The sequence below is a fragment of the Lithobates pipiens genome, unplaced genomic scaffold, assembly GCF_037356315.1.
Source record: "Lithobates pipiens isolate NorthernLeopardFrog02 unplaced genomic scaffold, aLitPip1_a1.2 Scaffold_18, whole genome shotgun sequence".
Classification (NCBI taxonomy): Eukaryota; Metazoa; Chordata; class Amphibia; order Anura; family Ranidae; genus Lithobates; species Lithobates pipiens.
Genome location: NW_027507758.1, coordinates 67803052 through 67830877, shown reverse-complemented (window position 1 = coordinate 67830877; position 27826 = coordinate 67803052). Strand labels below are relative to the sequence as shown.

General features: G+C 44.7%; 1 protein-coding gene across 1 annotated transcript in view; it reads left to right on the top strand.

Annotated features, from left to right (window-relative positions):
• The first annotated feature begins 7912 nt into the window (after positions 1-7912).
• Positions 7913-27826, top strand: part of LOC143986677 (usherin-like) — a 67170-nt gene continuing 47256 nt past the window's right edge. The window contains exons 1-3 of the mRNA XM_077485084.1: positions 7913-7946; positions 11130-11237; positions 19759-19942. Of these exons, the coding sequence (XP_077341210.1) occupies positions 7913-7946; positions 11130-11237; positions 19759-19942 (326 nt within the window). The remainder of the gene's footprint in view (positions 7947-11129; positions 11238-19758; positions 19943-27826) is intronic.

Sequence of the window (27826 nt, the reverse complement as noted above, 5' to 3'; positions counted from 1 at the left end):
TGTGACAGTCAGGTTTAAATAGCCGGCTGGCGCCAACAGGCATGCGCGCGCGAATGTGCAGAGGCAAGCCCAGGACGCCTGTTAGTGACAGTTACAATGTTACAGTCTGATCATTGGGAAAGAGGAGACTGAGGAAATGTTTCCTTCTGCCTGCAGCAGATTAATGGCATCTTCTCTGCCTAGGTAAGTAACTGGACTGGAGCTCTAGGGCTGCTTTTTAATGAAAAAGGTAGAATGTTTTTGAAAATGTGACCGTATATTGTGACATAACAGGAATTTATTGATGCAGACTCGTAAAATCATTCAAGAACATCCGACAATCATAGGGTCAATAAAGGATATCTGAGTGATCACCCAACCAACATTCCTGAGCACCTCTCACCTACTGCTCTACGTGGTTGTTGATCCTGGGCTGCTGCGGTTCTTTTGGTTGGATGTAAAATGCGAAATTAAGTGTTAATGATAGCGCCGTGAGCGTTTTTTCTATATATTTCACAATAAGTGCTTTTTTACATCCGATCTTTCTGTAATGTACGTATAATGAATCGTGTTTTATGGTGCTTTTCTTGAAGATCTTACATGACTCCCTTTAGGGGAATTGGAATATGGTAATTGGTTGCCACAGTAATCCCCTCTATATGAAATGTTAAGGAATGGGAAAACAGCCCGCAGGAGCTTGTGCATTGCACCCATGATCCACTGCAGAAAAGTGAATGTACATTTATTTCGTAATTTAATAATAAACAAAATAATGTATTGATTTCCACATTGTACTTCAATTATTTCTAACCTACTCCTGTTAATCTGAACAATCTTGAAGTTTGTGAAGATCCCCATACATTTACGTCCTTGAATTCTGTGACACGCAGTGGCGGCTGGTGCTTAAAGTGGAGTTCCACCAAAAAATGGAACTTCCGCTTTAAGGGATGGCGACCCCCTGACATGCCACATTTGGCATGTCATTTGTTTGGGGGGGGGAACCCTATAAAAAGAGAGTTCCAACTCCTATTTCTTCCCAAGGCTCCGCTGAGCCAGAGGTCAGTTCACCTCTTCCCCCTCCCTCTCGGCAATCATCTGGGATGCTGGACCCTGGGACAGGTAAGTATATGATCACCCAACCAACATTCCTGAGCACCTCTCACCTACTGCTCTATGTGGTTGTTGATCCTGGGTAGTCGCGGTTCTTTTGGTTCGGTGTAAAATGCTAAATGATTTACCAAACCCATGTAGTGCAAGGGCCTGCCTGATTGCATACAAACTGAAACTCCTAAGGTTTGACCTCATATTATATGGGTTTGGTAAATCTGAAGGAAAAATCAGCAGAAAATCTGATAGTGTGTATGGGGCTTTAGTGTCAATCTTCACCATCCATCACCTTGTGCCTCAGTACCTCCACCAAAATCTGAAAAAACTGCTTACCAGCTCCCATAGACCCCTTATTACACGGGGTCAATCTGCGCTTGTGGCTTATAACTCAGCCCCTGGGCCTTTTTCCACATCGCAAGGCTCATCCCCATTTCAGTATCATTCAGTGAATTGGATATGAAGTTTCACCAAAAAGGCAGAAAACTCCACATAGAGTCAAATTCCTTTGTACAATATGTTTAATAAAATTGCACTTACAACAATGTGTAGATAAATATGCCTGAAGTTTGGTGTGTCAGCCGACACACAACTAAACAAACCCATTCTTCTGGGACACGAGGGAGATGGTGACGTCAGCACGTCGCTCCGCCCTTATTTCTTCCACATTTACGTACTTTTTGTTTACTGTCCATTCTTTTTGTTTCCTTTTATGTGTTTTTTTTTTATTCCTCTGACCTTTTATAACGGATCGATCTAAGAGGAATATCAAAAGCAGTGACTGTTATATTCAAGAGAGCTCTTAGAACCATTATAAACGTTTAGAGGAATAAAAACAAATAAACACAAAAAAGGGATCAAAACTAAGCTAGGGAGCTTTGTCTTGCAAAGGGACTGTAATGGCAGAGATGTCTAACAGTCTCTTGTAATGTGTCCCCAGTCTCTCACCAGCTCTTGCATCATGATCCAAGTCTGCATCCAAACTTTCTTATGGCTGTAGGGAGCACTGACTTGCATAGGGACAGTAATGGCAGTTTCTTGTAACATGTCCTCAGTCTCTGACCGTTAACTTATAGGGATGAGCCGAACACCCCCCGGTTCGGTTCGTACCAGAACTTTCGAACGGACCGAAAATTTTGCGAACTTTAGAACTCCATTGAAGTCTATGGGACTGGAACGTTCAAAATAAAAAGTGCTAATATGCAAGATATTGTCCTAAAAAGGGTTTGGGGACCCGGCTCCTGCCCCATCGGACATGGGTCAATGCCAAATTTTTGGGTCAATGCCAGTTTTTTCAGGGGTACTGATTTTAATGACGATTAAAGTGAAAAAAAGTGAAATATTCCTTTAAATGTCGTGCCTGGGGGTGTCTATAGTATGCCTGTGAAGTGGCACGTGTTTCCCACCCTCAAAGTGACTCTTGGTGGGCGCTGGAGTGCCCTGCTGTGAACAATTATATCAAGAATTGTAATTACATGCCATTGTTGAACAGTGGTAGAAAAATTGGACTTTGCTGTTTTTGGTGGTGGTGCTGTTGCCACAACACTATAAGTCCTCACAGTTACTCTCGGTGGGCGCAGGAATGGGCCCTGCTGTGAAATATTATATCAAGAATTGTAATTACATGCCCCTGTTAAATAGGGGCTGAACAATTGGACCTTAGGCACTGCTTGCTGGTGCCACGACACTGCAACCTCTCCCAGATACTCTAGTTGGAGTGCAGGAATGAGCCCTGGTGCAAAGCATTGCATCAAAAATTGTAATTACATGCCCCTGGTAAACAGGGGCTGAAAAATTGGGCCTTAGGCACTGGTGCTGGTGCCATGACACTGCAACCTCTCCCATTTACTCTAGTTAGAGTGCAGGAATGAGCCCTGCTGCAAAGCATTGCATCAAAAATTGTATTACATGCCCCTGTTAAACAGGGGCTGAAAAATTGGGCCTTAGGCACTGGTGCTGGTGCCACGACACTGCAACCTCTCCAATATACTCTAGTGGGAGTGCAGGAATGAACCCTGCTGCAAAGCATTGCATCCAAAACTGTAATTACACGTCCCTATTAAACAGGGGCTGAAAAATTGGGCTGGAGTCATCACCCAGAACCAAAAATGTTCTTCCAAGCTATCACCAGGATCATTGAGGAGGAAGAGGATAGTCAGTCAACATAACAGGACAGTCACTCAGCATCAGCATAGGCAGTCTTGAAGGGATGTGACATTTAAAAAAAAAATATTCAGTTACATCAGCTTCAGATGCTTGGTAGCTGGTGGTGATCCAAGACTGGTTCATCTTTATGAAGGTCAGTCGATCAACCAAGTCGAGTCCAATTTAACTGCTGCAGATGCCTGTATTACAGAACACCAGTAATAAAGGGTATCTTCAGGTGTATACTGTGCTGGAGGCATACAACACCCACTTTAACTCCTGCAGATGCCTGTATCACAGAACACCAGCAATAAGGGGTATCTTCAGGTGTATACTGTGCTGGAGGCACACAACACCCACTTTAACTCCTGCAGATACCTGTATTAGAGAACACCAGCAATAAAGGGTATCTTCAGGTGTATACTGTGCTGGAGGCACACAGCACTCACTTTAACTGCTGCAGATTCACAAGAAAAGAACTCACTGTCCCTGCCTATCCTGCTCTCTCCCTGCACGCCGGAACACACTACACAAAGCCACCGCGCTGGCGGCCTTATATAGTCTGGGGCATGTACTAAACCCCCTGAGCTATAATTGGCCACAGACAATCTTGCCTGTACACACAACCGGACTTTTTGACAGCAAAGGACAGATGGAACTAATCCATCAGACAATTCGATCTAGTGTGGGCTCCATCGGACCTTTGCTGTCCAAAAATCCAACTGACTTTAGAAATAGAACATGTTTTAAATTTTCCCACCGGAACTCTGCCGGACCCAGTTCCTAGTGGGAAACCCGTTCGTCTGTATGCTTGTCTGACGGACCAAATACGATGCAAGGGCAGCTACAGCGCCTGCCCATGAGAATGTTTCCAGCAAAAAAAACGGCATGGAGGTCCCCCCCCCCACTCCAAAGCACCTTGTCCCCACGTTGATGAGGACAAGGGCCTCTTCCCAACAACCCTGGCCATTGGTTGTCGGGGTGTGCGGGCGGGGGGGTTATCGGAATCCGGGAGCCCCCTTTAATAAGGGGCCCCCAGATCCCGGCATCCCACACCCTATGTGAATAAATATGGGGTATATCGTGCCCCTACTCATTCACCTGGGGGGAAAAAGTGTCAATAAAAAAAACACACTAGACAGGTTTTTAAAGTATTTTATTAGGCAGCTCCGGGGGTCTTCTAGCAAACGAGTGGCAAAAGAGCAGAAGATAGCGGAGGAGCCCGGGAGAAGAAACGGAGAGTGGGAGAAGAGGCCGGAGAGCGGGAGAAAAGGCCGTAGAGAGCGGAGGAGTCAGAAGGGACTCCCGAAGACGGAAGTGATCCCTGGAGCTGCCTAATAAACTACTTTAAAAACCTGTCTAGTGTGTTTATACGATATACCCCATACTTATTCACATAGGGTGGGGGGCCGGGATCTGGGGGCCCTCTTATTAAAGGGGGCTCCTGGATTCCGATAACCCCCCCGCCCGCAGACCCTGACAACCAACGGCCAGGGTTGTCGGGAAGAGGCCCTTGTCCTCATCAACATGGGGACAAGGTACTTTGGGGTGGGGGGCCCGCAGAGCGCCCCCCTTTCTCAAAGCACCCACCCCCCATGTTGAGGGCGTGCGGCCTGGTACGGTTTGGGGGGGGGGGGCGCTCGCTCGTCCCCACCCCTTTCCTGACTGGCCGGGCTGTGTGCTCGGATAAGGGTCTGGTATGGACCTTGGGGGGACCCCCACGTAGTTTTTTCAGCTGCGGGGCTCGCAAGGTGTCAATCTCGCCGATAAAAGCGGCGAGATTGACTTCCTTTTCTAGTCCCTTCCTAATTCATCACGTTCAAAATTAGTCTGTGTGTGGGAAAGTCCGTTCATTTGGAAGTCTGCCGGAACTCCGTCGGGAAGACCGGCAGACCTTGTCTGCCGGAAAGTCCAGTCATGTGTGGGCGAGTTTGTTCGTTCGAAAAGTCCGTCGGAACTCCACCGGAATTCCGGCGGGAAGTCCGTCTGACCTAATCTGCTGGAAAGTCCGGTCATGTGTACAAGGCATAACAAGCACTCTGATTTTTGGGATACTGCAGAGGATTATATACTGACAGCCCACAGGTTACAACAGGGGCCCCTTGCTGGCACCTCTTACCCATTTCTATCTCTATAATTTTTCTCTAGTCATCAGCAGTGCCTTTAGAAGGTCTGCCCGCCCAAGGCTTAGCTGCATAGATCCAGACATGTCTGCTTCCCGTCCTGTATGTCTTCCTCCACTAATTGATTTATTTTATTTTAGAGTGGCTGTGCCTGGGCTTTGATTTAGTGCGAGGGAACTGACGGAGATACGACAGTCACTAATTGGGGCCTGTTTTGCCTGGGAGGAAAAGTGTTGTGCTCAGCAAATGACTTCGGCACAGAACGGCGTTCTTTTTAGCTGGCCGTAGCTCTCCCCGAAGGTCATTTGAAGACGGTTTCTGGAGTTTTGAAGCACCTTCCATCCTTCGAATGGGAAAAGATGCATTATAATCACAGGGCAATTCCAGCCGGATCTGGCAGCTGTGCCTTTGCTTTGTGCTGAATTCAGGGAGCTAATTTACTATCTCTGTTTTGCCTTTTAACATTACTTCTGCTGCTCTACGCCGCGCGTCAACATTTCTTAGGTTGCGTTTATCGAGCTATGGGGCTAAACAGATTTATAGCTATTAGGGATTTTTTTTTTTTTGTGGCTTACTGTCAGGGTCGAAGGGGCTTCTATCAGATTTTATTAGGTTACCTCTTTAGTTTCTTACAAGCGTAAGGGGAAATTGAGTTCACCTGAGATGTGTGCCTTTTAATCTAAGCCTTAAAGTAGTATTAAGGCCTCAGAGTTTTTTTAGCTTAGCACACGGAGACAATAAAATAAACATCCCCCAGTGAACTATGTTAAAATTCTTACCCCAGCACTTGCAGCTTACAACTCTCAATGTTGCTGCCACCTGCTCTCTGTGCTGCTTCCCTGAACTTCCAGTCTTCACAGGAAAGAGTTAAAGAGGAAGTAGACGTCCATCTTTGAATTTTACCTATAGGTGAGTCTATAATAAGGCTTACCTATAGGTAGTGTAAACAACCACCCCCAACCCGAGCGGCATTTCGAGGGACTTTCCCTGATTTGGAGCAATGTCCCTCTGTACCTCATTCCTCCTCATTTGTCCCTCATTTTGGTCTTATCTATATAGATATATATAAAAAGCACTTTTTAAGTATAAAAAAGTGTTTTCCAGCTCTAAACCTTTCTTCTGATTTCTAAATTGCTGCATTTGTAAATTACAAAAGGAATAGTAAGTGTTAAAAAAAAGCACTTGTGGGTTTAACCAATCTTGTTTTTTTTTGTACAATTCTCCTTTAACAGGGCGTGGCAAGGGGTGTGAACTATGCCTGCATATTTTTGCTGATAGGTGTCCTTCATTCCCATCTCAAAAAGTTGTGAGGTATTCATCTAGGGGGTGGGTAGCAGTAAGTGGCTCCTGTGTCCTCTCCTCCATCACAGCGGCTTCCGCCGTGCGGCTCCTCCCCTCCTCCTAGGCATCCAATAGGATTGTCTGTCATTTCAGCCAATCGGATGACGGGTCTCAAGACCTGCTTCCTGAATGGCCGGGAGGAGGGTCAGTCTTACAATAGCGAATATTCATTCTCTGCGCCCTGAGACCACCCTATTTTTTAAGCCTATTAGAGCCTCTGGCTCTAATCGGTGCTTCAAACCACCCCCCCATGAATCCATGCGTCTAGTCTCCTGCAAGGGGCCAGATGCATGGATGGGGGGGCGGCACCTGTGCACCCTTAATGGACGGGTCGCCCCTATGTAAATATCTCCTAAACGGTGCATTCACTCTGAAGGAATGGCCACCCATGTCGTTCCTTCAGGTCCCTGTGCCGTGACAGTCAGCTCCTGCACGCATGAGTGACATCATCATGTCTCCGGACAGTCTACGCGTTTCGTGAATCACATTAACTCATCAGGAGTATAGATGCAATAATTCACTGTAAGTACAGAAACAGTCAGATATGAAAAAAACATAAACACTTTGTAATGAATCGAGGAAGGGGAACATTTCTGAAAATTCCAAGGAAGTTCTCTTGAAAATATGTGAGTAAACTGATACTTACAGATCAGCTCGAGAACTGAACCGGCTCCCATGAGTACAGTGGGGACGGAAGAGGGGGTCCCCCCAACATATGCCTGGCCCGGAGATAAGGCAGGATAACCCAAACCAGGTCCAGGGGGGGTAGGTCAGGTCATCACAATACAATCCCTGAGAGGGTAGGTGATCTTGAACAATCCGCATCAAGCTGGAAGATAATGATTGTATGGTGTATGGAAAAAAAATAGAAAAAAAGTTGTATAAAAATATTATATGTGAAAAATTAATTAATAAAATGTCAATGTAAAAGATTGATAGGGGTAAAAAATAAAAAACCCTAAACAGGAAATAGGGAAAAAAGATGTGAATGGAGTCACAGGAAATCACTGCCTACCTTGTATGGATGTGAAACCTGTGATGCCGTGCCTCTCTCATGGTGAAGGATTGAAGAGTGATTCCCTGATCAAGCTCCAACTGATATGCCCGAGACCCCGGGCGGGTCCCCACCAGCGTCATACTACATGACGTGTGGGCTGGAAAGGCAAAGCTACAGATCCGATTCCTGAGTGTCCAGATGGAGATGGAAGCTGCCTCCAGCGATGACAATGCATCGCTGGAAGGCTTTGTTTTCAGGTAAGTTTTACATAATGTGCTAGTATTAAATGCATACTAGCACATTATGCCTTTGCCTTGCAGGCAAGGTAAAAAAAAAAAAAAAAAAGTCCAGCGGTTTACAACTGCTTTAACAGTGGACAGTGCAGTCTTCAGCCAGTCTGTTAGCTTGGAGATGGGAGGGGGGAGAAAGAGGGAGGAGCGGTGGAGTGCCTTGTCATCCTACACTAAGGGGCTGTGTGTTTCTGTACACATGGTCAGAAAATTGTACAAAAATTACAGTTTTCAAAGCATTTGTACGATAATCTGATCATTAGTACACAGCTTTTGTCCAAAATTTTCTGAAGGGACAATCAAGAAAATTTTCCCGTACAATACCAGGCTGTACGATTTTTGTTTAATCAGTACAGTTTTTATCCAAAAATACAATACAAATGCATTACAACGCATGACATCACTTCTGAATTTTTTTTTATTATTCTGTTGTACAGGAGTTTTCGTACTTTAGTAACCATTTTCGATCTGGAGAATAGCATGCAAAAAAAAAAAAAACAGATGATCATTTGTCCAATAATCTTATTGTGTGTACTAGGCTTTAAGCTGGCCATACCTTATACAATCGTATTGTACTATTTAAATTAAAAAAAATTATAATTGTGGCACCTGCAAAGACTTTTGATGTCATTTGATGGCGAGGCAGGCAGCAAGCAGTTAAAGAACATTTTTTTTTATTATTGTTTATTTTATTTTTTTTGACTGATGGGTGGGGAGCAACACTTGTGTGCCTCCTATGGAAGGGTCCCCACTGCTCCACTGAGTCTGGCTGCAGCCATTTTAACTGTGGGCAGTTGAGTGAAAGAGAGAGCTGTGCATGATGTCATAAGCCTAGGCTAATGACCAGACAAGAAACAGGAAGTGGGCTGTATAAGGTATTTACTGGCAGAAAAAAAATGTTTTACTATCAAAACAACAAGGGAAGAAGATTTAATAGATAGAAAGTTGAAAAAAATGACTAAAGTTCCGCTTTAAGAAATGTGGTAGTTACCTGGGCAGAAAGGCACGGACAGCAGTGAAAAAGCATTTTTAGACTTTTTAAATGACACACTCACATCATGGGCTCATTCACATGGCTGGTTAGGGCCGTACACCCCCCAGATCAGTGTATTTCTGCAGCAGGTTTGGCCAATTGTGTCTGATCAGCCGTGAACAAGAAGCCTGTACAGATCAATGACAGCCTGACTGTTCGCAGCTATTTGCATCTGTTCCATGTAATTGTACATGGAGGGAATACCTATAGTTAGGGAGGGATGTGCATTGCTAAATACAGACTTTTAGCATCCGGGGGTGCACTGTGCTCAGCCAACCTTAAAGGGGTTGTAAAGGTCCATGTTTTTTTTACCTTAATGCATCCTATGCGTTAAGGTGAAAAAACACCTTGCAGCCACCGGCCCCCTAGCCCCCCCCCTGCTTTATTTACATGAGCCCCGAAATTTCCATTGGTGCGTCCCTGATGTCCCTCTCTCCAGGGGTTCCCGGGTTTTGATTGGATAGATTGATATCAGTGCAGCCATTTGCTCCCGCTGCTGTCAATAAAATCCAATGACCCGGGGGGGGGGCGGGACTGAGTCTTGCATTCGGCCTCTATGGACCTCGAATGCTGAACTCGGGAGGACCCTGCAAGGTAACCCCCTCGGGAGAGCGCTTCTCCAAGGGGGTTATCTAATGCGGGGAGAAGCCGCAAGAGCCGTCGAGGGACCCCAGAAACGGACAATCAGGGCCATTCTGTGCAAAACGAGCTGCACAGCAGAGGCAAGTATCTTTGTTGTTTTAAAAAAATAAAAAAATATCCTTTAGTATCACTTTAAACCATAGCTCTTAACTGTCCTTGATTTCAAGGTTCCTCTGTCCCTCTTTCCTCCTCATTTGTCTCTCATTTTGGTCTGATCTGTATAGCTGTATATAAAATGCACTTTTTATCTATCAAAAAGTGTCTCCCTGAGCTAAACCTTTCCTCCAGCTTCTAAATTGCTGCGTTTGTAAATTTCAAAAGCCATTATAAAGGAATACTAGTGGTTCTGGTCATTAAGGGGGTAAATCCTTCCGGGGCTGAAGTGGTTAAATTGCCTTACAAATATATGAGGGGAAGTAAAGCCTCCATTATTCTACATGTAATCTACCACCCCCATTGTGTTTAGCTGGTTAGTGGTCATGGAGGAGTAGGGAGGGAGTAGGTTGTCATTTACCACTGTGTATACGCCCACATGTGTGTCTCTATAGTCACATGGACTACTCAGATGCTCAGCATAGAAACTCACTGAAAACTGAGCATGTGCAGAGCTGTCACCACAGCTGCAAAATCCTTAGCTGAATTGGGGACATGTACAGAAGGGAGAGATAGAGAGCAGCAGGATGAACAGCATGTAATTCATCATGTATTGATAGTTTTTGTTTATGTGGATTTAGTGACACTTTAAACTAATAAGACCCCTTCCACACTGGGGTGATTTGCAAGCGCTACAGCGCTAAAAATAGTGCCTACAAAGTGCCCTGAAAGAGCCGCTGTTGGGTCGGCTTTCACACTGGAGCGGTGCACTGGCAGGACGCTAAAAATATTTCTACTAGCAGCATCTTTGGAGTGGTGAAGGAGCGGTGTATACACCACTCCTTCACTGCTCCTGCCCATTGAAATCAATGGGGCAGCGTGGCTATACTTTTTATACTATTGCTGTGTTTTTAACCCCTTCTTGGCCGCTATCAGGGGGGTAAAACCGCCGCTAAAACAATGGTAAAGTGGCACTAAAAATAGCACCATTTTAACGCCGCTCCCGCCCCAGTGTGAAAGGGGTCTAATCGGTAAACTGGGTGATTAATAGATTTTTTTCCCTCCATTTTCACTTGGTGAATTGATCTTGCCAGAAACAAATGTCTTCTTTCCTAGGGTGACAACACTCTTTCAGTGTACTGTATCTATTGAGTGTGTTGTCATCCTTGGAAAGGAGTACAGAGCACCTCCCCTTCTCCTCATCCCCAACCATAGCAGAGAGGCATTCTGTACATACCCAGTTGGACTGGGCAGGATTTATAACACTGCTTGATATTTCAATGCAGCAGAGGCAGTGTGCACAGAATGTTATCAACTTGCAAGATTTCTGGCAAGGATTTTTGTCTTATTGAATAGTTTGTTTTCCTTTTTGATTGTTTTAGGACTTGAACCATATACAAAATATTTCTTCTTCCTTGTCACCTGTACCTCATTTGGATGCAGTAACAGCGAGGTGTCTGCAGGTCAGACGTCACAAGCCGCTCCTCAAGGTAATAATAATTATTATTATTATTATTAGCAATATGTGCAATGTGTGTTGTAGTACCGCCAGTGCCCAGTCATTTCCTATGTATCCTTAAAGTGGTGTTCCGGCCGCGATTTATTTTTTTTAAAGTCAGCAGCTACAAACACTGTAGCTGCTGACATTTAATATAGAAACAAACCTGTCCAGCAAGCCCGCGATGTCAGCCCCCCAAGGCCAATCTCTCCATCAGATCAGCTGCCAGCGCCTCCATCTTAACAAAGGGAAACAGGCAGTGGAGCCTTGTGGCTTCACTGCCTGTTTCCTACTGCTCATGCGCATTTTGCGCGGCGCTTTGTGAATGGCCCCGTTGTTTTCTGAGACACACACACACGTTCCAGAAGGCGACGGGGCCACTCGCCGGAAAGGAGGAATCGCAGAGGAATAGGAAGAGGCAGATTAGGAAGACTGCCTAGCAACAGCGGTTTCAGGTAAGTTACTTTTTTTTTTTTTTATGTAATTTTTTATTTTAGGGTGGTCCTCCACTTTAAAGCGTTTGTCCCCTCCACATTTCACATCCCTGATACAGGGGGTCCCCTACTTACAAACATCCGACTTACAAACGACTTCTACTTACAAACGGAGGGAGATAACAGGAAGTGAGAGGAAATCTACCTCTAGGAAGGGAAATTCTCTCCTGTAAGAGTTAATATGGGAAAAAGGTGTCTCCACTGATGCTTTATCATCAATCCTTGTTTCCCTAACAGCCCAACATTTTCAAAATCCAATTATCATTGGGACAGAAAGTGAGGTGAAATCTTCTGTACAGGGGCACAGACAGCTAAAAAAAAAAATGGTGCAGGGGTGATAACCCTTCCCTATGTTATCCAAAAAGCTTAAAAATTGATTTTTTGGCTGGAGCTACACTTAAAAAAATTTACATGTTCCGACTTACAAACAGATTCAACTTAAGAACAAACCTACAGTCCCTATCTTGTTTGTAACCCGGGGACCCCCTGTATGTGTCTGCTGTACCATGTACTTGTATGAGAAAGTATCCTGTTTTCTTTGTATTGCTTCCTTTGTGTGAAAATCTGGTGTTCCTGCCAGTCCCTCTGCTTTTCTATTAAAAACTGACCACGCTAAGCATGATAACACACTGTGGTCAGCGTGTACAGTTGTCCTTTGAAGCAACAAGTCTGGAAATGCTATAAGGCCTGTAACAAAAGTGGACATAAATTTTTATTAACTTATATAGGTCATTCAAATTGCACATGAGTAACTCTAGTATTATGAGGAGGGATGGCAATCAGTGCAAAAACATTTGGTCAGTCCAATCTGTTAAATATAGAAAAGAAAACCTAGTGCACAAGGCACGGTATGACCCCCCGGGACTTTAATTGACAGACCAAATGTGATAGAAAAAGTCAATGTTTATTAGACAAAAAGGTAAATACAATGACATGGAAATATCAAAATGTACAAAATTAAGCAAGATTAAAATACATGGAAGCAGAAAATGATTAGCATAATCAAATGCCATATATGACGCCTGACATGTTTCGGACAGAATTGTCCTCTTCAAATGCCTTTTGTTACATACAAAGATATGTAGTTTTTCTATAATGTAGACAAATCACATATTAGTACAAAAAAGTTCAATAATATATGCATAATTAAACCTTGCTGTTAATGTCGCATATGCGACCCCAAAATTACTTGCATTAAACCAACACAAGAATGCCATAAATGTACTTACAAAATTGGTTGGCCAACGAGGAGCACAATATGGAGATCAAAAAGGCATATTTAGCCAAAGGAGCCAGGTCAGGGGGAGGCCGATAAGATGGAATATGGGCCAATATATAGGAATGCTGTCGCATGAAGCAAGGGGGCATCAGATGCTGCAAGAGCACATACATCCACACTGATTAGTAGGCCATGTAGAATGTAAGCCACAGCTGCACAAGATGTATATCTGTAGATATAAACATAGTATAATGGTAACTAAGGCCGCGTACACACGGGCGGACTGTTCGCCCAACTTAGTTCGTCAGACAATCCGACAGACAGTCCGTTCAAAATTAGCATGAACGGACTTGACCACACACGATGAGCAGACAGTCCGCTGAAAGCGTGCGCGATGACGTGAACGGCACGTACGACGGGACGAGAAATTCGACGTCCAATACACTGCAATGCAACCTTCGGCCGTGTAAATCCTTTCTGAGCATGCGCCAAACTTAGTCTGTCGAACTAGCCTACACACGAGCGGACTGTCCGCTGAAACCAAGTTTGGACGGACTGTCTTACGGAAATTCCGTAAGACTTTGTTCGTCAGACTGTCCGCTGAAACAGTCCGCTGAAGCCCACACACGAGCGGATTGTCCGCTGAAACACTGTTCAGCGGACTAAGTTGGGCGAACAGTCCGCCCGTGTGTACGCGGCCTAAGTGCAATTGTAGCAACGATTATAATCAGGAAAAATGGAGTCGGTCAATATGCATCCGACCCATGGAAATTTAATAATACATAAGGGTACTGGTAATCAGTGTTGGTCATCTTACTTTAAAAAAGTAATTAGTTAACCACTTCCCACCCGGCCAATGCATATATACGGCCGGGTGGGAGCCGTCTACTCCTGATAGGACGTTCAGGAACGTCATTCAGGAGTAGCGGGATCGCGCGCGCGCGTGCCCGCGCAGCGGCGCGATCCCGATGTGCTCGTGTCACCCGGACACGGCACATCTCAGATCGGGCAAGAGGGCTCTGTGATTGGCCCTCCTGATCACATGACGGCCGTGTCCAATCACGGCCGTCATGTGATGTAAACAAACAGCCGGTTGCTAGGCAATCGGCTCTCCTCTCCTCACACGGAAGTCACCGCTGAGGAGAGGAGAGCAGAACGCTGCAGCCGGCTGATGATCAGTGAGTATGGGCTGCTTTTTACAGCTTTTTACTCACTGATCATCAGTGTAGTGTAAACACACAACACACCACACAGTACAAACACAGTCCCCACATATGTCCCCAAAACACACATGTCCCCAAATAATAAAAACACATGTCCCTAATAATAAAAACATGTCCCCCACATATGTCCCACTAAAATCACATGTCCCAATGATTATCTGCACACATATGTACGTGATCACCTGCACACATATGTACATGATCATTTGCGTACATATGTCCGTGATCACACAAACCAATTATTATACACTTAACGGAATTTTTTTTACCAAAAACATGTAGCAGAATACATTTTGGCTTAAATTTATGACAAAATTTGATTTTATTGGATTTCTTTTCAAATAGAAAAAAGAAAATATTGTTTTTTTTCCAAATTTCCGCTTTTTTTGCGCTTATATCGCAAAAAAAAAAAAAAAAACACGGAGTCGTGAATAAATACCACCAAAATAAAGCTCTATTTGTGCGAACAAAATGATAACAATTTCATTTGGGTACAGTGTAGCATGACCGCGCAATTGTCACTGAAAGCGCTAGAGCGCTGAAAGCTGAAAATTGGGCTGGGAAGGAAGGGGGTGAAAGTGCCCTGTATTGTAGTGGTTAAGTTACAAACTACTTCTCCCAAAAAGTAATTGCATTAGTGACTCGGTTACTACATTGGAAAAGTAATTATTTACTCAGCAAAGTAATTGTAACAGGGGTGGCAGCAGTGGTACTTGAGGGGTGGCAGTGGTGGTGGTGTGCAGTACTTGGGGGGGGTGGCAGCAGTGGTACTTGGGGGGATGGCAGTGCTTGTGGTGTACTTGGGGGGTGGCAGTGGTGGTGGTGTACAGTACTTGGGGTGGGGCAGTGGTGGTACTTGGGGGGGTGGCAGTGGTGGTGGTGTACTTGGGCGGGTGGCAGTGGTGGGGGTGTACAGTACTTCGGGGGGTGGCAGTGGTGGTACTTGGGGGGGGTGGCAGCAGTGGTGTACTTGGGGGGGTGGCAGGCAGCAGTGGTACTTGGGGGGTGGCAGTGGTGGTGGTGCCATCTTCTCCCACCACCACCTCTGCCTCTTACTGATCCCATCCCCCAACACCACTGATCTCATGCCTACCGTATCCCCCCATCACCTCTGTTGTAGAAGTGGTGGTGGGTGGGTAGGGATGGGATCAGTAAGAAGCACAGGTGGTGAAGGACTTGGGATGGATCGATTGCACTGCAATTCGAATCGTCAGACAGTCACTTACTTAAATGCCTCCAGTGATGCCTTTCCTCATGGGGAGAGAGAGAGACCCTCCCCTTCACTCTATTGGTGTCAGCTGGTCAGCTGACTTTATTTTTCAGTGTCCGCCCCACCTCCCTACAGTCTCTGCCTCTTCTCAGCTCAGCGGGCGAAAGCCCCCTCCCTGCGGCGGAACGAACGGCCAGGCAGCGCGACCGTGGCAGGGCATCCCAGGCGGTAGATGTAATTGCGGTAACTCAGGGGAAGAGTATTCAGTTAGATTACTCGTTACCCTCTAAAGTAACTGCGTTAAGTAACTCAGTTTATTTTAACTTAATCACTGTTACTTACATCACTGCTGGTAATGTATCTGTAAAAATCATACCTATAAAGACTGGACATACGAAGGTCCCGCTTGCTGCAACATGAACCTTAAATCCATCAGTATTGATGTGCCACTATGAAGAAAGCACAAAAGATACTGGATAGGGTAAATATGGCAGGAAAAAAGGCACAAAATTGTATTACATATAGAAGGCCATGGCTGTCCAAAAATGGAACCAGTTTTGCCAAATAATGCTAGTAAGATTAATAAGTAAGGAAGCTTAAGAGAGGGTATTACCTGTGGTATGATAATAAAGAGATGTTATGTTATTGCAACAGCCTGGTGCATCACAATGGCATCACAATGACCAGACAGTGCAGACACACTGATTAAATAGAGAGAGTATGAACAGCTGATTAGGATCACTGATTAGCGACCCCAATCAGCTGTGGCCAGATCACAGAAGCCGTGCTGTGCTGTATGTGCGGCTGGTGTGATCGGGTGCTCTCAGATGAGACGGCGCACAACGCCGGACCGTCCCAAAGGAGTGGATCTGCATCCCGTGTTGTGACGTCACTGGGGCCTGTAAATCCCAAGTGTCTGAGCCTCACAATGGAGCGCAAACAGGAAGGGAATTAGCCAACCACAAGGAGTGGAGGCTGAGGTACCCCAGACACAGGCAGAGTAGTTAGCCCGGCTGGGAAGCCTCCCACGCGCCGGGCAACAATAACACCCCCCCGCCACTGCCAACAGCACCGCTTTAGCCCAAATTGTAGGGTCCAGTGTAGGGATAGATATACATAGATATGCACTGAATGTAAATAGCGACCTCTCATGGTCAGGGTTGAAACAACTGCAAATGGTTACATGGTTAAATGGGCAGAATCCTGCAATATAGCAAATGTAGTTAATAATTACAGAAAAAACAGACAAAAATCCAAACAAACTGTATATTATAATATACAATAGACAATCCAATATGGAATAAAAAAAAAAATTGGAATATAAATAATAAAGACTATGATGTCAAATATCAAGTTCACATTTGCCTGACTGAGAGCCTTCAAGATATGGTTTGAGGCTAAATATTCCATTAAGTCCTGGAAAGACAGTAGCGTCCAGGAGAAATATCCACCTTGATTCGCTCTGTAGCAATAACTAGTTGGGGTCTCCCCCCCCCCCCCCGGGACTATTTGGGATGTGATCGAGACCCATAAACCGAACTTTGGGGGTGCCAACTTCAAAAAGGAAGCTACATTTGGATTAGAGCTGGGGGTCGGATAAATGCTGGATTTTCTTTTTAGAGAAATGGGGTTGGTTCTCAATAAAGGGGATAGAGAAATACTGTTATCCATGGGCTGCTGATCAGTATTCAGATCTTCATTAAATTCATATGATTCATTATCCTCCAATAGAGATATCAAGTTTTCAATGACTTCGGTTTCCATGAGGGATAAGCTAGTGGGTTGGTTAGATTGTGTTTTGGTATATAAAGATTTGAGAAGTAAATTACGTACAAAAAGATGTACATATTTTATTACCTCAAATTTGTCCAACTGCACTACAAAAAGTAAGGCCCCTTTGAAGAGCCTGAGTCTCATCAGGAGTTAAGACGTGATCAGAAAGATTAATAATATTTAATTGTTGGTGGGTGGATAAGATTTCTTTGATTTGTGTGATTGATTGTGTAGATTGTCTTGATATTTTTTGGTTTGTGCACGTATACGGTGTAAAAAAAATCCCCTTGGCGTGAACCAGTAAGTGAAGTTGAAGTGGCAGTGTTGGATTGGTGCGAAGTTTTGGTGTGAGAGGATTTGGATTGATTAGAATATTCTCTAATATGTGAGGGTAAAGAGGCATCAGTATCTGAAATGTCATCATTGGAAATGTTGGCAGGGTGGCCACATTTTTGGCGCCTGTGAACATTGGTGGTTGGGGGAGCTGAAGTAGGTAAAGTGGCAGATTTGGACATTTGAGCAGCCTTATTTTTGGTATTAAGCAGAGTACGAGCAGTTGTTTTGCTTGCATTGCTCCATCAATAATTATCATGCCATCTACATCTTGTGCAGCTGTGGTTTACATACTACATGGCCTACTAATCAGTACGGATGTAGGTCCTGCACTGACTGATGTACTGTTGCAGCATCTGATTCCCCCTTGCTTCATGCGACAGCATTCCTATATATTGGCCCATATTCCATCTTATCTGCCTCCCCCTGACCTGGCTCCTTTGGCTACATATGCCTTTTTGATCTTCTTGGCCAACCGCTTTTGTAAGTACATTCGTGGCATTCTTGTGTTGGTTTAATGCAAGTAATTTTGGGGTCGCATATACGACTTTAACAGCAAGGTTGAATTATGCATATATTATTGAACTTTTTGTACTAATATGTGATTTGTCTACATTATAGAAAAACAACATATCTTTGTATGTGACACAAAGCGTTTGAATAAGGACAATTCCGTCCTAAACATGTTAGGCGTCATGCATGGCATTTGATTATGCTAGCCCACCACATAATTTAGGGCAGCTAAGTTTTATGCTTCCATGTATTTTAATCTTGCTTAATTTTGTACATTTCCATGTCATTGTATTTACCATTTTCCATTTTTGTCTAATAAACATTGACTTTTTCTATCACATTTGGTCTGCAAACAAATGACCCGAGGGGTCATATCATTCCTTGTGCACTAGGTTTTCTTTTCCTTTCTCTATAGTAACTCTTCTTCTTTTTCATTACAGTTAAAAAATGGACTCCAAACAGAAGCAATGTGCCATCATTGAGTTTGTGAGGAAGGAGGGGTGCAGGCAGTTTATGGTCTCCAACTGCATTATTTGTCTACAATGCTATTTCCCTTCTCAAAACATCCTCATATATATATGTGCATATTGGTCTTGTCAATGGTGTAAGCTCCGTAAACATTATTTGTCTTCTGTGGATGCCAGACAGCCTGCACCCCTCCTTTGCCAATAACTCAATGACAGCACATTGCTTCTGATTGGAATCCATTATTTACCTACATTGAAGAACAAGAAGTATTCTTATAGAGCAGTGGTCTCCAAACTGCGGCTCGGGGGTCAGATTCGTCCCTTTGCTTGCCTTTATCTGCCTTTGGGGCATTATTCCTCCTACTCACACCAACAATGGGGACATAGTTCTGGCCACTAACACCAACAATGGGGTACTAATACTCCCACTTATACCAATGATGGGGCACTATTCCAATCATTGATACCAATGATGGGGCACTATTCCTCCCACTGATACCAATGATGGGGTACTATTCCTTCCACTGATACCAATGATTGGGCACTATTCCTCCCACTGACACCAGTGGGGCATTATTCCTCCCACTAAAGATGTGGCATTGTTTACTCCAACTAGCCACAGTCTGCCCCCCCCCCCCCCCGAAGTCTAAAGAACAGTAAACTGTCCCCTTGTTTTGAAAGTTTGGAGACCCCTGCTTTAGGCTTGATAAACACCTATGCATTTTTAGTGCTTTTTGCATTTTGCAGATTTGCACTACAGAACGTGTTCCATAGGAAACCATGTTAAATGGGATGTTGTGCAAATATGCAAAATGCAAAAAGCACTAAAAATGCATAGGTGTGCATCAAGCCTGAGAGGAAAAGTTACTCCACCGACATGTGAAATTTAAATGATCTATGTAAGCTAATAAAAAAATAAAAAAAGTTATGACCATTTTTTCATTACTTTTAGTACAGCTCTCATATATAAAATCATGGTAAATAAAATGATAGCTATTCTTTTCATGTGCAACATGCTTGGTAGTGCAGCAAAGTGCAGCAAAGTATGAACCAAGCCCAGAGGACAACCTTTAGGTACAGCTGTCCTTTGAAGTAATGAATCTGGAAATACTATATAAAATCACAGTAAATTAAATAATAGTTCTTCTTTTCGTGATCTAATAATACAATAATAGATGCAACAAACATAATATTGAAAAAAATGCAACAAATCTTCACATCTAGAAGTGACCCATAAATATCTCCACAGTTCTGATAGCAGCTGTGTTTTTCCTTCTCTAGGAGTGTGGTTGAATCCCTACCACATCACAATCAATTCATCAGCCCTGGAACTATATTGGAGGGAACCGGAGAGGCCCAATGGGATGGTTTCTCAGTATAGACTAATACGGGATGGTACAGTCATTTCCACAAGAAGTGGGGAATATCTGAATTTCACCGATTCTGGCCTGAAGCCCAACAGCAGGTAATGTTTAACACTGATCTATATTAAGCTCTCAGCCATGATTAACAGAGATATTGTATCTGGGCTCGGCACAAACAAGACTTTTACTTCCTCTTTTAAAAAGGGAAAAATCATTATTACTTAATCATTCAGAGGCATTGACAGAAACTCCTGCAGGACTTTTGTCATTGCACATATTGAAGACACTTGTATCGACTGCAGGCTGCTTTTACTGCTATTCTAACATAAAACTAGATCACCCATAAAAAAGAATAAAAGTTCTTTTTTTCTCCTCTGCATTTTCCTCCTGATTGGTCATTGGTTTTCCATAGGTTTTGTTACTTTTTAAGGAAGAACTGTGGCCCATACAAACCAGGCTTTTGAGTTTGCTGTGACAAGGAAGTTTATCCGTTATAGCAGACAAAAAGAAAAAGTAATAGCCTATTAAAAGGTAACATTAAAAAGTAATGGTTGCTGCAATACTCACCTTTAACCTGAAGGTGCGCCCTGCAACACTTCTTTCCTGACAGACTCCATGACAGCCTAGGTGTGGGTTAACCCTGCCTCCTCTCCAATGCTATAGGACCCCACTCCCATAAATTTGAGCTTACCTCTAGAGACTGTGTTCCTTTTTTGTCCTCCTCATTTGGACCTACAAACAGTGCACTTATGTTTATGGACATCCAATCGATCGAGGTTGATGCTGGGCATACCTTTAATGGAGTCAAGATAGCCCAGGGCCCAGTCATGGGTGGGTGCGTGGCTTCAGGCCTCTGAGTCCGGTGGTGGAGACGGCCTCTCTATGCCCAGATGCGGATCGGCTGACAGGTCTGAATATTTCGTTTTCCATGGCAGCTAATTTGTGTTTGTACATTTGTCTTGTGTGCCTTCCCTCCCTTCCTGTCTCTGTCCTCTATGGCACCTGAAACACAGGTGCATTCCAGGACACGGCTCCCTCTTCCGATTCGTGGCTCCAGCGCGCTTCTGCCTCGGACAAAACTAAGGCTTGGTTGCGTGCATGCACAGTACAGCCGCAGCCTCGGGGGTCGCACCCTGGTGTGCTAGACATGGCGGCGACGTCATTATGGTGGGGATAGTTAAATTCCTGTGAGCCCCTGTCACACTGGGGATCACTGTGGGCACCTTGCGACAGCTCCTCTATGCACCAGGGTTCCCAGGTTAAGGTAAGCCTGCCTGGGGATTTATGGTGCAGGGGTTAGGGGGGGTGGAGATGACTCTTAAAGGGCAAGCTACATGCTATTTCTTCCCCTTCTCGCAGGATGTTCGTGTGTTCCCACAAGCTGCAGGATCATCACTTATCGTCCGCCAGGGTGCCATGGACAAGTCACCACCTCTGTGCGGCCAGCCCTCACAATCTAGGTATGTGGAGTGTGTGAGGGGAGGGGGCCAGGTTCACATTGGATGGTTGTATCCCCAAACATGAAGAGCCTGCTGGGGATGTGAGACACGAGTTATGGAGGGCAAGTCACTGTGTGATCCGTGTTATGCCTGGGCGGTTGGGGAGAAAGAGACGGAGAACCAACAGATGGAGTCTCTTGTTAAGCATGTGGTGCAGCGATTCCTAAAGGAATGGGGTACAACCCACACGCAAAGCCAGTCCTTCACTATCTGGCTCTGTGTGTAAGGGCTTACCTAGATTGGAGTCCATGTTGCAGAGATGTATGCTCACCCTTGCAAATAGACACAGCCCACAGTAACAAACAGATAAGCTACCTGGGCTGTGAATCTGTGCACGGGGGCTTGACAGGAATTTGCCAAAGGATTGTCCAGGTAAAGCCGTAGTCAGGGATTCCAGAAGACAGAATAAACGATATACAAGCCAGGGTCGGTAGCCGGGATCAGTCTTGGAACACTGTAGCCAGGAACACAGGAACACAGGAACACAGGAACACAGGAACACAGGAACACAGGAACACAGGAACACAGGAACACAGGAACACAGGAACACAGGAACACAGGAACACAGGAACACAGGAACCTTTGGCAACAAGAGACAATGAACTGACCAAGTCCTTAGAGTGAAGCAATGCTTTATACCCAGATAATTAGGTAACCTGCCACAGCTGATCCAAGAGTGACAGGTACAAACAGAATTGCCCACAGTACTTATGCAAAACTAGACATGGCTGGAAAGCAGGCAGAATAGAACTGAGGTGTGGCTCAGAGGTAAGGTAACGGGAACAACTACTGGCAGTCATGAGTTCAATATCACCCAGAGCCACTTGGGGCGTGACCACACCTGGCTGTCCAAAATACACGGTAGGGACCGTGACACTGTGGCTGACTAGGCCCAGGAGGGTCCGGGTTCCTTCTAGCCCTATAATGCCTCCCCCAGCTCTTCAGACAGCGAATTGGAGGGAGATTAATTTGCTGGTGCCTTCGACTTCACCCTGGTTTCTCCACTAATTAAGGCGGTCAAAAAGGCCCTCAAGTGGGAAGATCCTTCCACTCCTCAGGCTAAGCAGAGGAAGTTCTTTAAACACCTGGGAAAGGAACATTCCAATTTTCTGCTTATTTCTGAATTGAAGGATATTATTGATGAGGAGTGGAGCAAGATAGATAAGAAATGGTGTTGCGCTCCGACTGAATAAATCTAATTAAACTAAAATAAATTAGCATGTACCTAGGTAACAGCCACAAAAAAATGTGAAACTACGTGTTTAAATAAGCTCAAACAATATACATAAATTCTAAAGTGCAAAACACCAAATCAGATTGTGCACTTAACATAAAAGACTTGGTATAAAGGGTCTTCTGTAAATGACAGTGAAACAGTGTTGGGTGCACATAAATGCATAAATAATATGGTGCAAACAGCAATGTAAATTAACTACATTGGAAAAAAAATAAAAATAAAAAATAAAATACTGAGTGTCGTTATAAACGTGCAATAAAAATCTGAAAATGCACAAAATACTAATAGTCCATGTACAGTGAAACATGTGTTTGAACAACAGTTCTAAAACAAAAATAAAGTGAACTATAATTATACAAGAAACATGTCCATTAAGTGATGAAATTAATTATGCAAAAAACATGTCCGTTTAATGAAAAATAAAGCAGTATCCTGCGTGCTCCAAAAACAAGGGGTAAATTCCACCAGTGTTCCTGTGCGTATTATATCCTCACACTAGCTGCAGTAATTACCTTACCTTACTGCTGTAAGGTAAACAGCACTTCCAAAGTAACACTTGTTGTCCAGTAATGCAGGTTCGATAGGTGATGTGATCCTAGGCTCTCATTCACCGTGGGCACGTTATAACATGTAGAGAAAGCAAGGGGAACACTCCAATGGTGAAGTAAGTATTCACAGTTTATTGGATATAAAGCGAAGGTATAGGTACTCACATTTAAAACAGTAATAAAAAGCACAACTAAACGAACGCGCGCCACGTTCGTGCTTCCGGACGTCACTTCCGGTGTCCTCACTGGCCAATTGTGTTCCTACGCGTATCGTCATATGACTTCATCAGGGAATAACAATTGGGGTAAGGACGAACGTATAAATAGTGTCAGTAATTGGCAGCCATTTTCCCGAAGCCCGTTATAGCCACATCTGCGGCCATTTTCTCGTGGGCTAATCTACACATAATAATGGCCTGCAGGTAATAACAGTGAAGAGAGATATGCAAACTTCACTTACGATCATTTTTAGGGGCATTTTTAATGTAGATGGTCATTAGCCATGGTCGGGAGCCATTATTCTTGTTGGCGCAGCCCCGAAAATAAATCAGAGCAACACGTCTCATTAGTGCACCTGCGCAGTACCGTTCGTTTCTAAAAGTGACATCTAGCATAAAACGAAAAGGTGATAGATACGGGCGGTGATTAAACGAATTTATTAAAAAAAGAATATATAAAAAAACGTCAGGATAAAACGTTTTTTATATATTCTTTTTTTAATAAATTCGTTTAATCACCGCCTGTATCTATCACCTTTTAGTTTTATGCTAGATGTCACTTTTAGAAACGAACGGTACTGCGCAGGTGCACTAATGAGACGTGTTGCTCTGATTTATTTTCGGGGCTGCGCCAACAAGAATAATGGCTCCCGACCATGGCTAATGACCATCTACATTAAAAATGCCCCTAAAAATGATCGTAAGTGAAGTTTGCATATCTCTCTTCACTGTTATTACCTGCAGGCCATTTTTTTTTTTTTTTTGTTTTCCAATGTAGTTAATTTACATTGCTGTTTGCACCATATTATTTATGCATTTATGTGCACCCAACACTGTTTCACTGTCATTTACAGAAGACCCTTTATACCAAGTCTTTTATGTTAAGTGCACAATCTGATTTGGTGTTTTGCACTTTAGAATTTATGTATATTGTTTGAGCTTATTTAAACACATAGTTTCACATTTTTTTGTGGCTGTTACCTAGGTACATGCTAATTTATTTTAGTTTAATTCGATTTATTCAGTCGCAGCGCAACACCATTTCTTAATCACTATCACTTAGTTTGGGGTAGGGGTTACACCCCTGCCGGTGTTTTGCTGCAACCACACTAGTTCTAGGACACATTGATAGGCGCGAGAATACTTTTACTCCCAAGATAGATAAGAAGACCTCTATGAAAAGCAAAATTTCCAGACTATATCCCTTCAAGACAGAGGAAGTGAAACATCTGGAAAACGCTCCCCTCGTAGATGCAGCACTGATGTGACTGGCTAAACATGTCACTCTTCCCTGCTGCCTCTTTCAAAGAGGGGCTTGAGAGAAGAATAGACCAGGCTCTCAAAAGAATTTATGGGTCAGCTGGTATGGCTTGCAAACCCGCCTTGGCACTCAGAACCATGTCAAAGGCTATGGAGGCCTGGACAGAGAATGTGGACTCAGAGGTGTCTCAGAAGAACTGGCCAGGGGCTCGGCAGTTCAAGAATTGAAGCTGGCAACGGCCTTCCTGGGGGAATCTTCAATCGACCTTATCCGCCTGTTGGTCCGGACTATGCTATCCTCGGTCACAGCTAAGCAGGCCTTATGGTTGCGCCCTTGGCTTGCTGATCCAGCATCTAAGCAGGCCTGGTGTAGGATTCTCTTTGAAGGGCCCTCATTGTTTGGTAACAGGCTGGATAGCACTATAGCCCGAGCCATGGGTGGGAGATTGGGCTTCCTACCCCAGGATAGGCATCTGTTTGGTCAGAAGAAGCCCCAGCATAGAAGATGCAGTACTGAACATTCAAGGGAAGCACACTCCTACAGGCCCAGCTGGGATTTCAGAAGAAATTGGAGCAGAGTTCAGACTTCCATCCAAAGTCTCATAAGAGCCAGACATCCAGTGGACAGGAGCCAGCTAAGTCATTTTGAGATTGGGCCCGCCCAGGCGGGTTGGGTGGGGGCACGTCTGCTTCTCTTCAAGTCTGGGTGGCCTCGATCTCAGATTTCTGGACCATCAAGGCGGTCTCCACAGGCCACATGTGGTCCTTCATCAATACTCCTCCCCCCAGATTTATTTCCACCCTGCTACCACGGTCAGAAGAAAAGAAGCAGGTGTTACTGTCCTACATGGATTCACTGATAGTACAGGGAGCCGCGGTGTCTGTTCCAAAAAACAAAGAGTTCCAGAGGGTATACTCCTCTCTCTTCCTTGTGCAGAAGAAAAATGGTTCATGGTGCCCGGTTATAGACTTAACTTACCTAAACAAGTTTATAATATCCAAAATATTCAAAATAGAGACTTTGTCTACCATCCAACAAGCAGTGCAGCCAGGCGATTGGCTAATCTCAATCGATTTAAAAGATGATTATTTTCATGTGCATGTGGCAAATTAATTCCACAAATACCTCCGGTTCAGAGTTTGGCAAGAACATCTACATTTCATCTTCCTCCCTTTCGGCTTACAACCTCACGCCGAGTCTTTTCCAAAGTTCTTCTGGCCTTGGTGGCCCTCATCAGAACAAAAGGGATACGCTTGTATCTCAACGACCTCCTGCTACTGTCCCAGGACAGGGAGTGGTTGTGGATCCATGGGGGGCAAGTTATCTCCACTCTGTCCGAATTCAGGTGGCTCCTAAACTTGGAAAAAAGCCATCTCGAACCAGCCCAATGCCTGGTATATTTAGGGGCCCAGTTCGACACAGTGGAAAATACCATTTCTCTCCCACTGGACAAAATCCCAATCATTCGAGGGAGAATCTCACCGGCTTTGAGCTCCTCACACCTAAAGGCCTCACAATGCCTAAGAACCATCGACACAATGGTCTCTTCGACCCCCATGGTCATATGGTCTCTGTGGAGGTTTACGCCCTTTTCAAACAGGGTTCCTTCAATAATGGAATTCAGGGGACATCAATTAGTACATTCACATATCCTCAGTGATGAGGAACAGTCTTTTCTGGTGGCTCCAGCACAGAAATCTGCTCACCTGTCACTCCATTGCCCCTGTCTCGTGGGTCACGGTCCAGACCGATGCCAGCGGTGAGGTGCGGGGTGGGGAGCCCTTTGCAGGTCAGAGCTTTCTCAAGGCAAGTCGGATGCTCATCTTCACAACCCGGGCCCAAACATCCTGGAACTGCGGGCAGCCTGGTGTGCCCCCAATCTTTCACTCATCTCCTCAAGGTAGAGTCGGTTTTACTTAAAATGGACAACACTACAGTGGTCTCCTATGTGAAAAGGCAAGTACCACCCTGCTCCAAGATGTCATGTCCTGGGCACAGAAAAACCTGGCCAACATTTCAGCGGTTTTCGTCCCCGGAGTTCAGAACGTCAAAGCGGACTTGTCTGTCTCACACACAGTTGGACAACGAGTGGTCTCTTCATGTGCATACGTTCAAATGGATACTGTCTTTGATAGTCAATCCCGAAGTGGACCTATTTGCATCCACCTGCAACTTCAAGATCAAGAAGTATTACACTCAGGACCGTTACAGCCAGGCCTTCAGAGTGGCTGCTCTGTCGAATCAGTGGAACTTCAGCAGGGCCTATGCCTTTCCCCTGCTCCCGATCATCTTCAAGTTTCTTCGGAGACTCCAAACGGAAGCGGTCAAAGTGGTGGTGATAGTACCTTACTGGCCGAACAGGTCATGGTTTCCCCTCCTGATCCAGCTCAGCTTCCGGGACCCACTGCCTCTCCCTCTCAGGCCAGACCTTCTCTCTCAGGGGGCAGTCCTGCACCCTTGTCTGGCAATATTGAGGCTGATGGTCTGGTTCTTGAGAGGGAGAGGCTGGAATCTCTTGGGTGCGCTTCAAGAGTGATTTGCACCCTCATGAGTTTGAGAATGGAGAGCACCAATAAGGTTTATGGTAGAATATGGGCTAAGTTCATAGGATTCTCATCCTCTATGGGCAGATCGTGCAGAGATCCAGGAGTTCAGGATATCCTGAGTTTCCTCCAATCCAGCCTAGATCTGTCTCGGCCTTGTCGGCCATCTCTGGAACATCATGAGCCGTTCATCCTCTAAACCGGCAGTTCTTCTGTGGGGCAGCAAGATTCAGGCCCCAAAGAAGACCGAGATTCCCTAAATGGGTTCTTCCCCCGTTCTTTACTCACTGTCTGACTCTAGTATTTCAGCCGCTCCACTTTTTGTCAGAGACCTTTTTACAAAGGTTGCCTTCCTAGTTGTCATCACTTCGTCCAAAAGGGTTTCTGAGATCGGGTCTTGGGTTATGAAGAACCATTTCTGACTTTCTTCCGGGTGGTCCTCATCCCTATGGTCGGCTCAAACCCCAAAGTCACCTCAGTGTCCCATGAAAACCAAGAAATTGTCCTACCTACATTTAGGGCCCAAGGGTCCACCGAAGCACATCCTCTGGATTTAGGTGAATTACTGAAGGAATACCTACACCTACTTCCTCCTTTAGACGCTCCAACTACCTGTTTGTCTTGCACTCTGGCAGTAACAAAGGGAAACAAGCTTCGACCAGAACGATTGCAGCCTGGA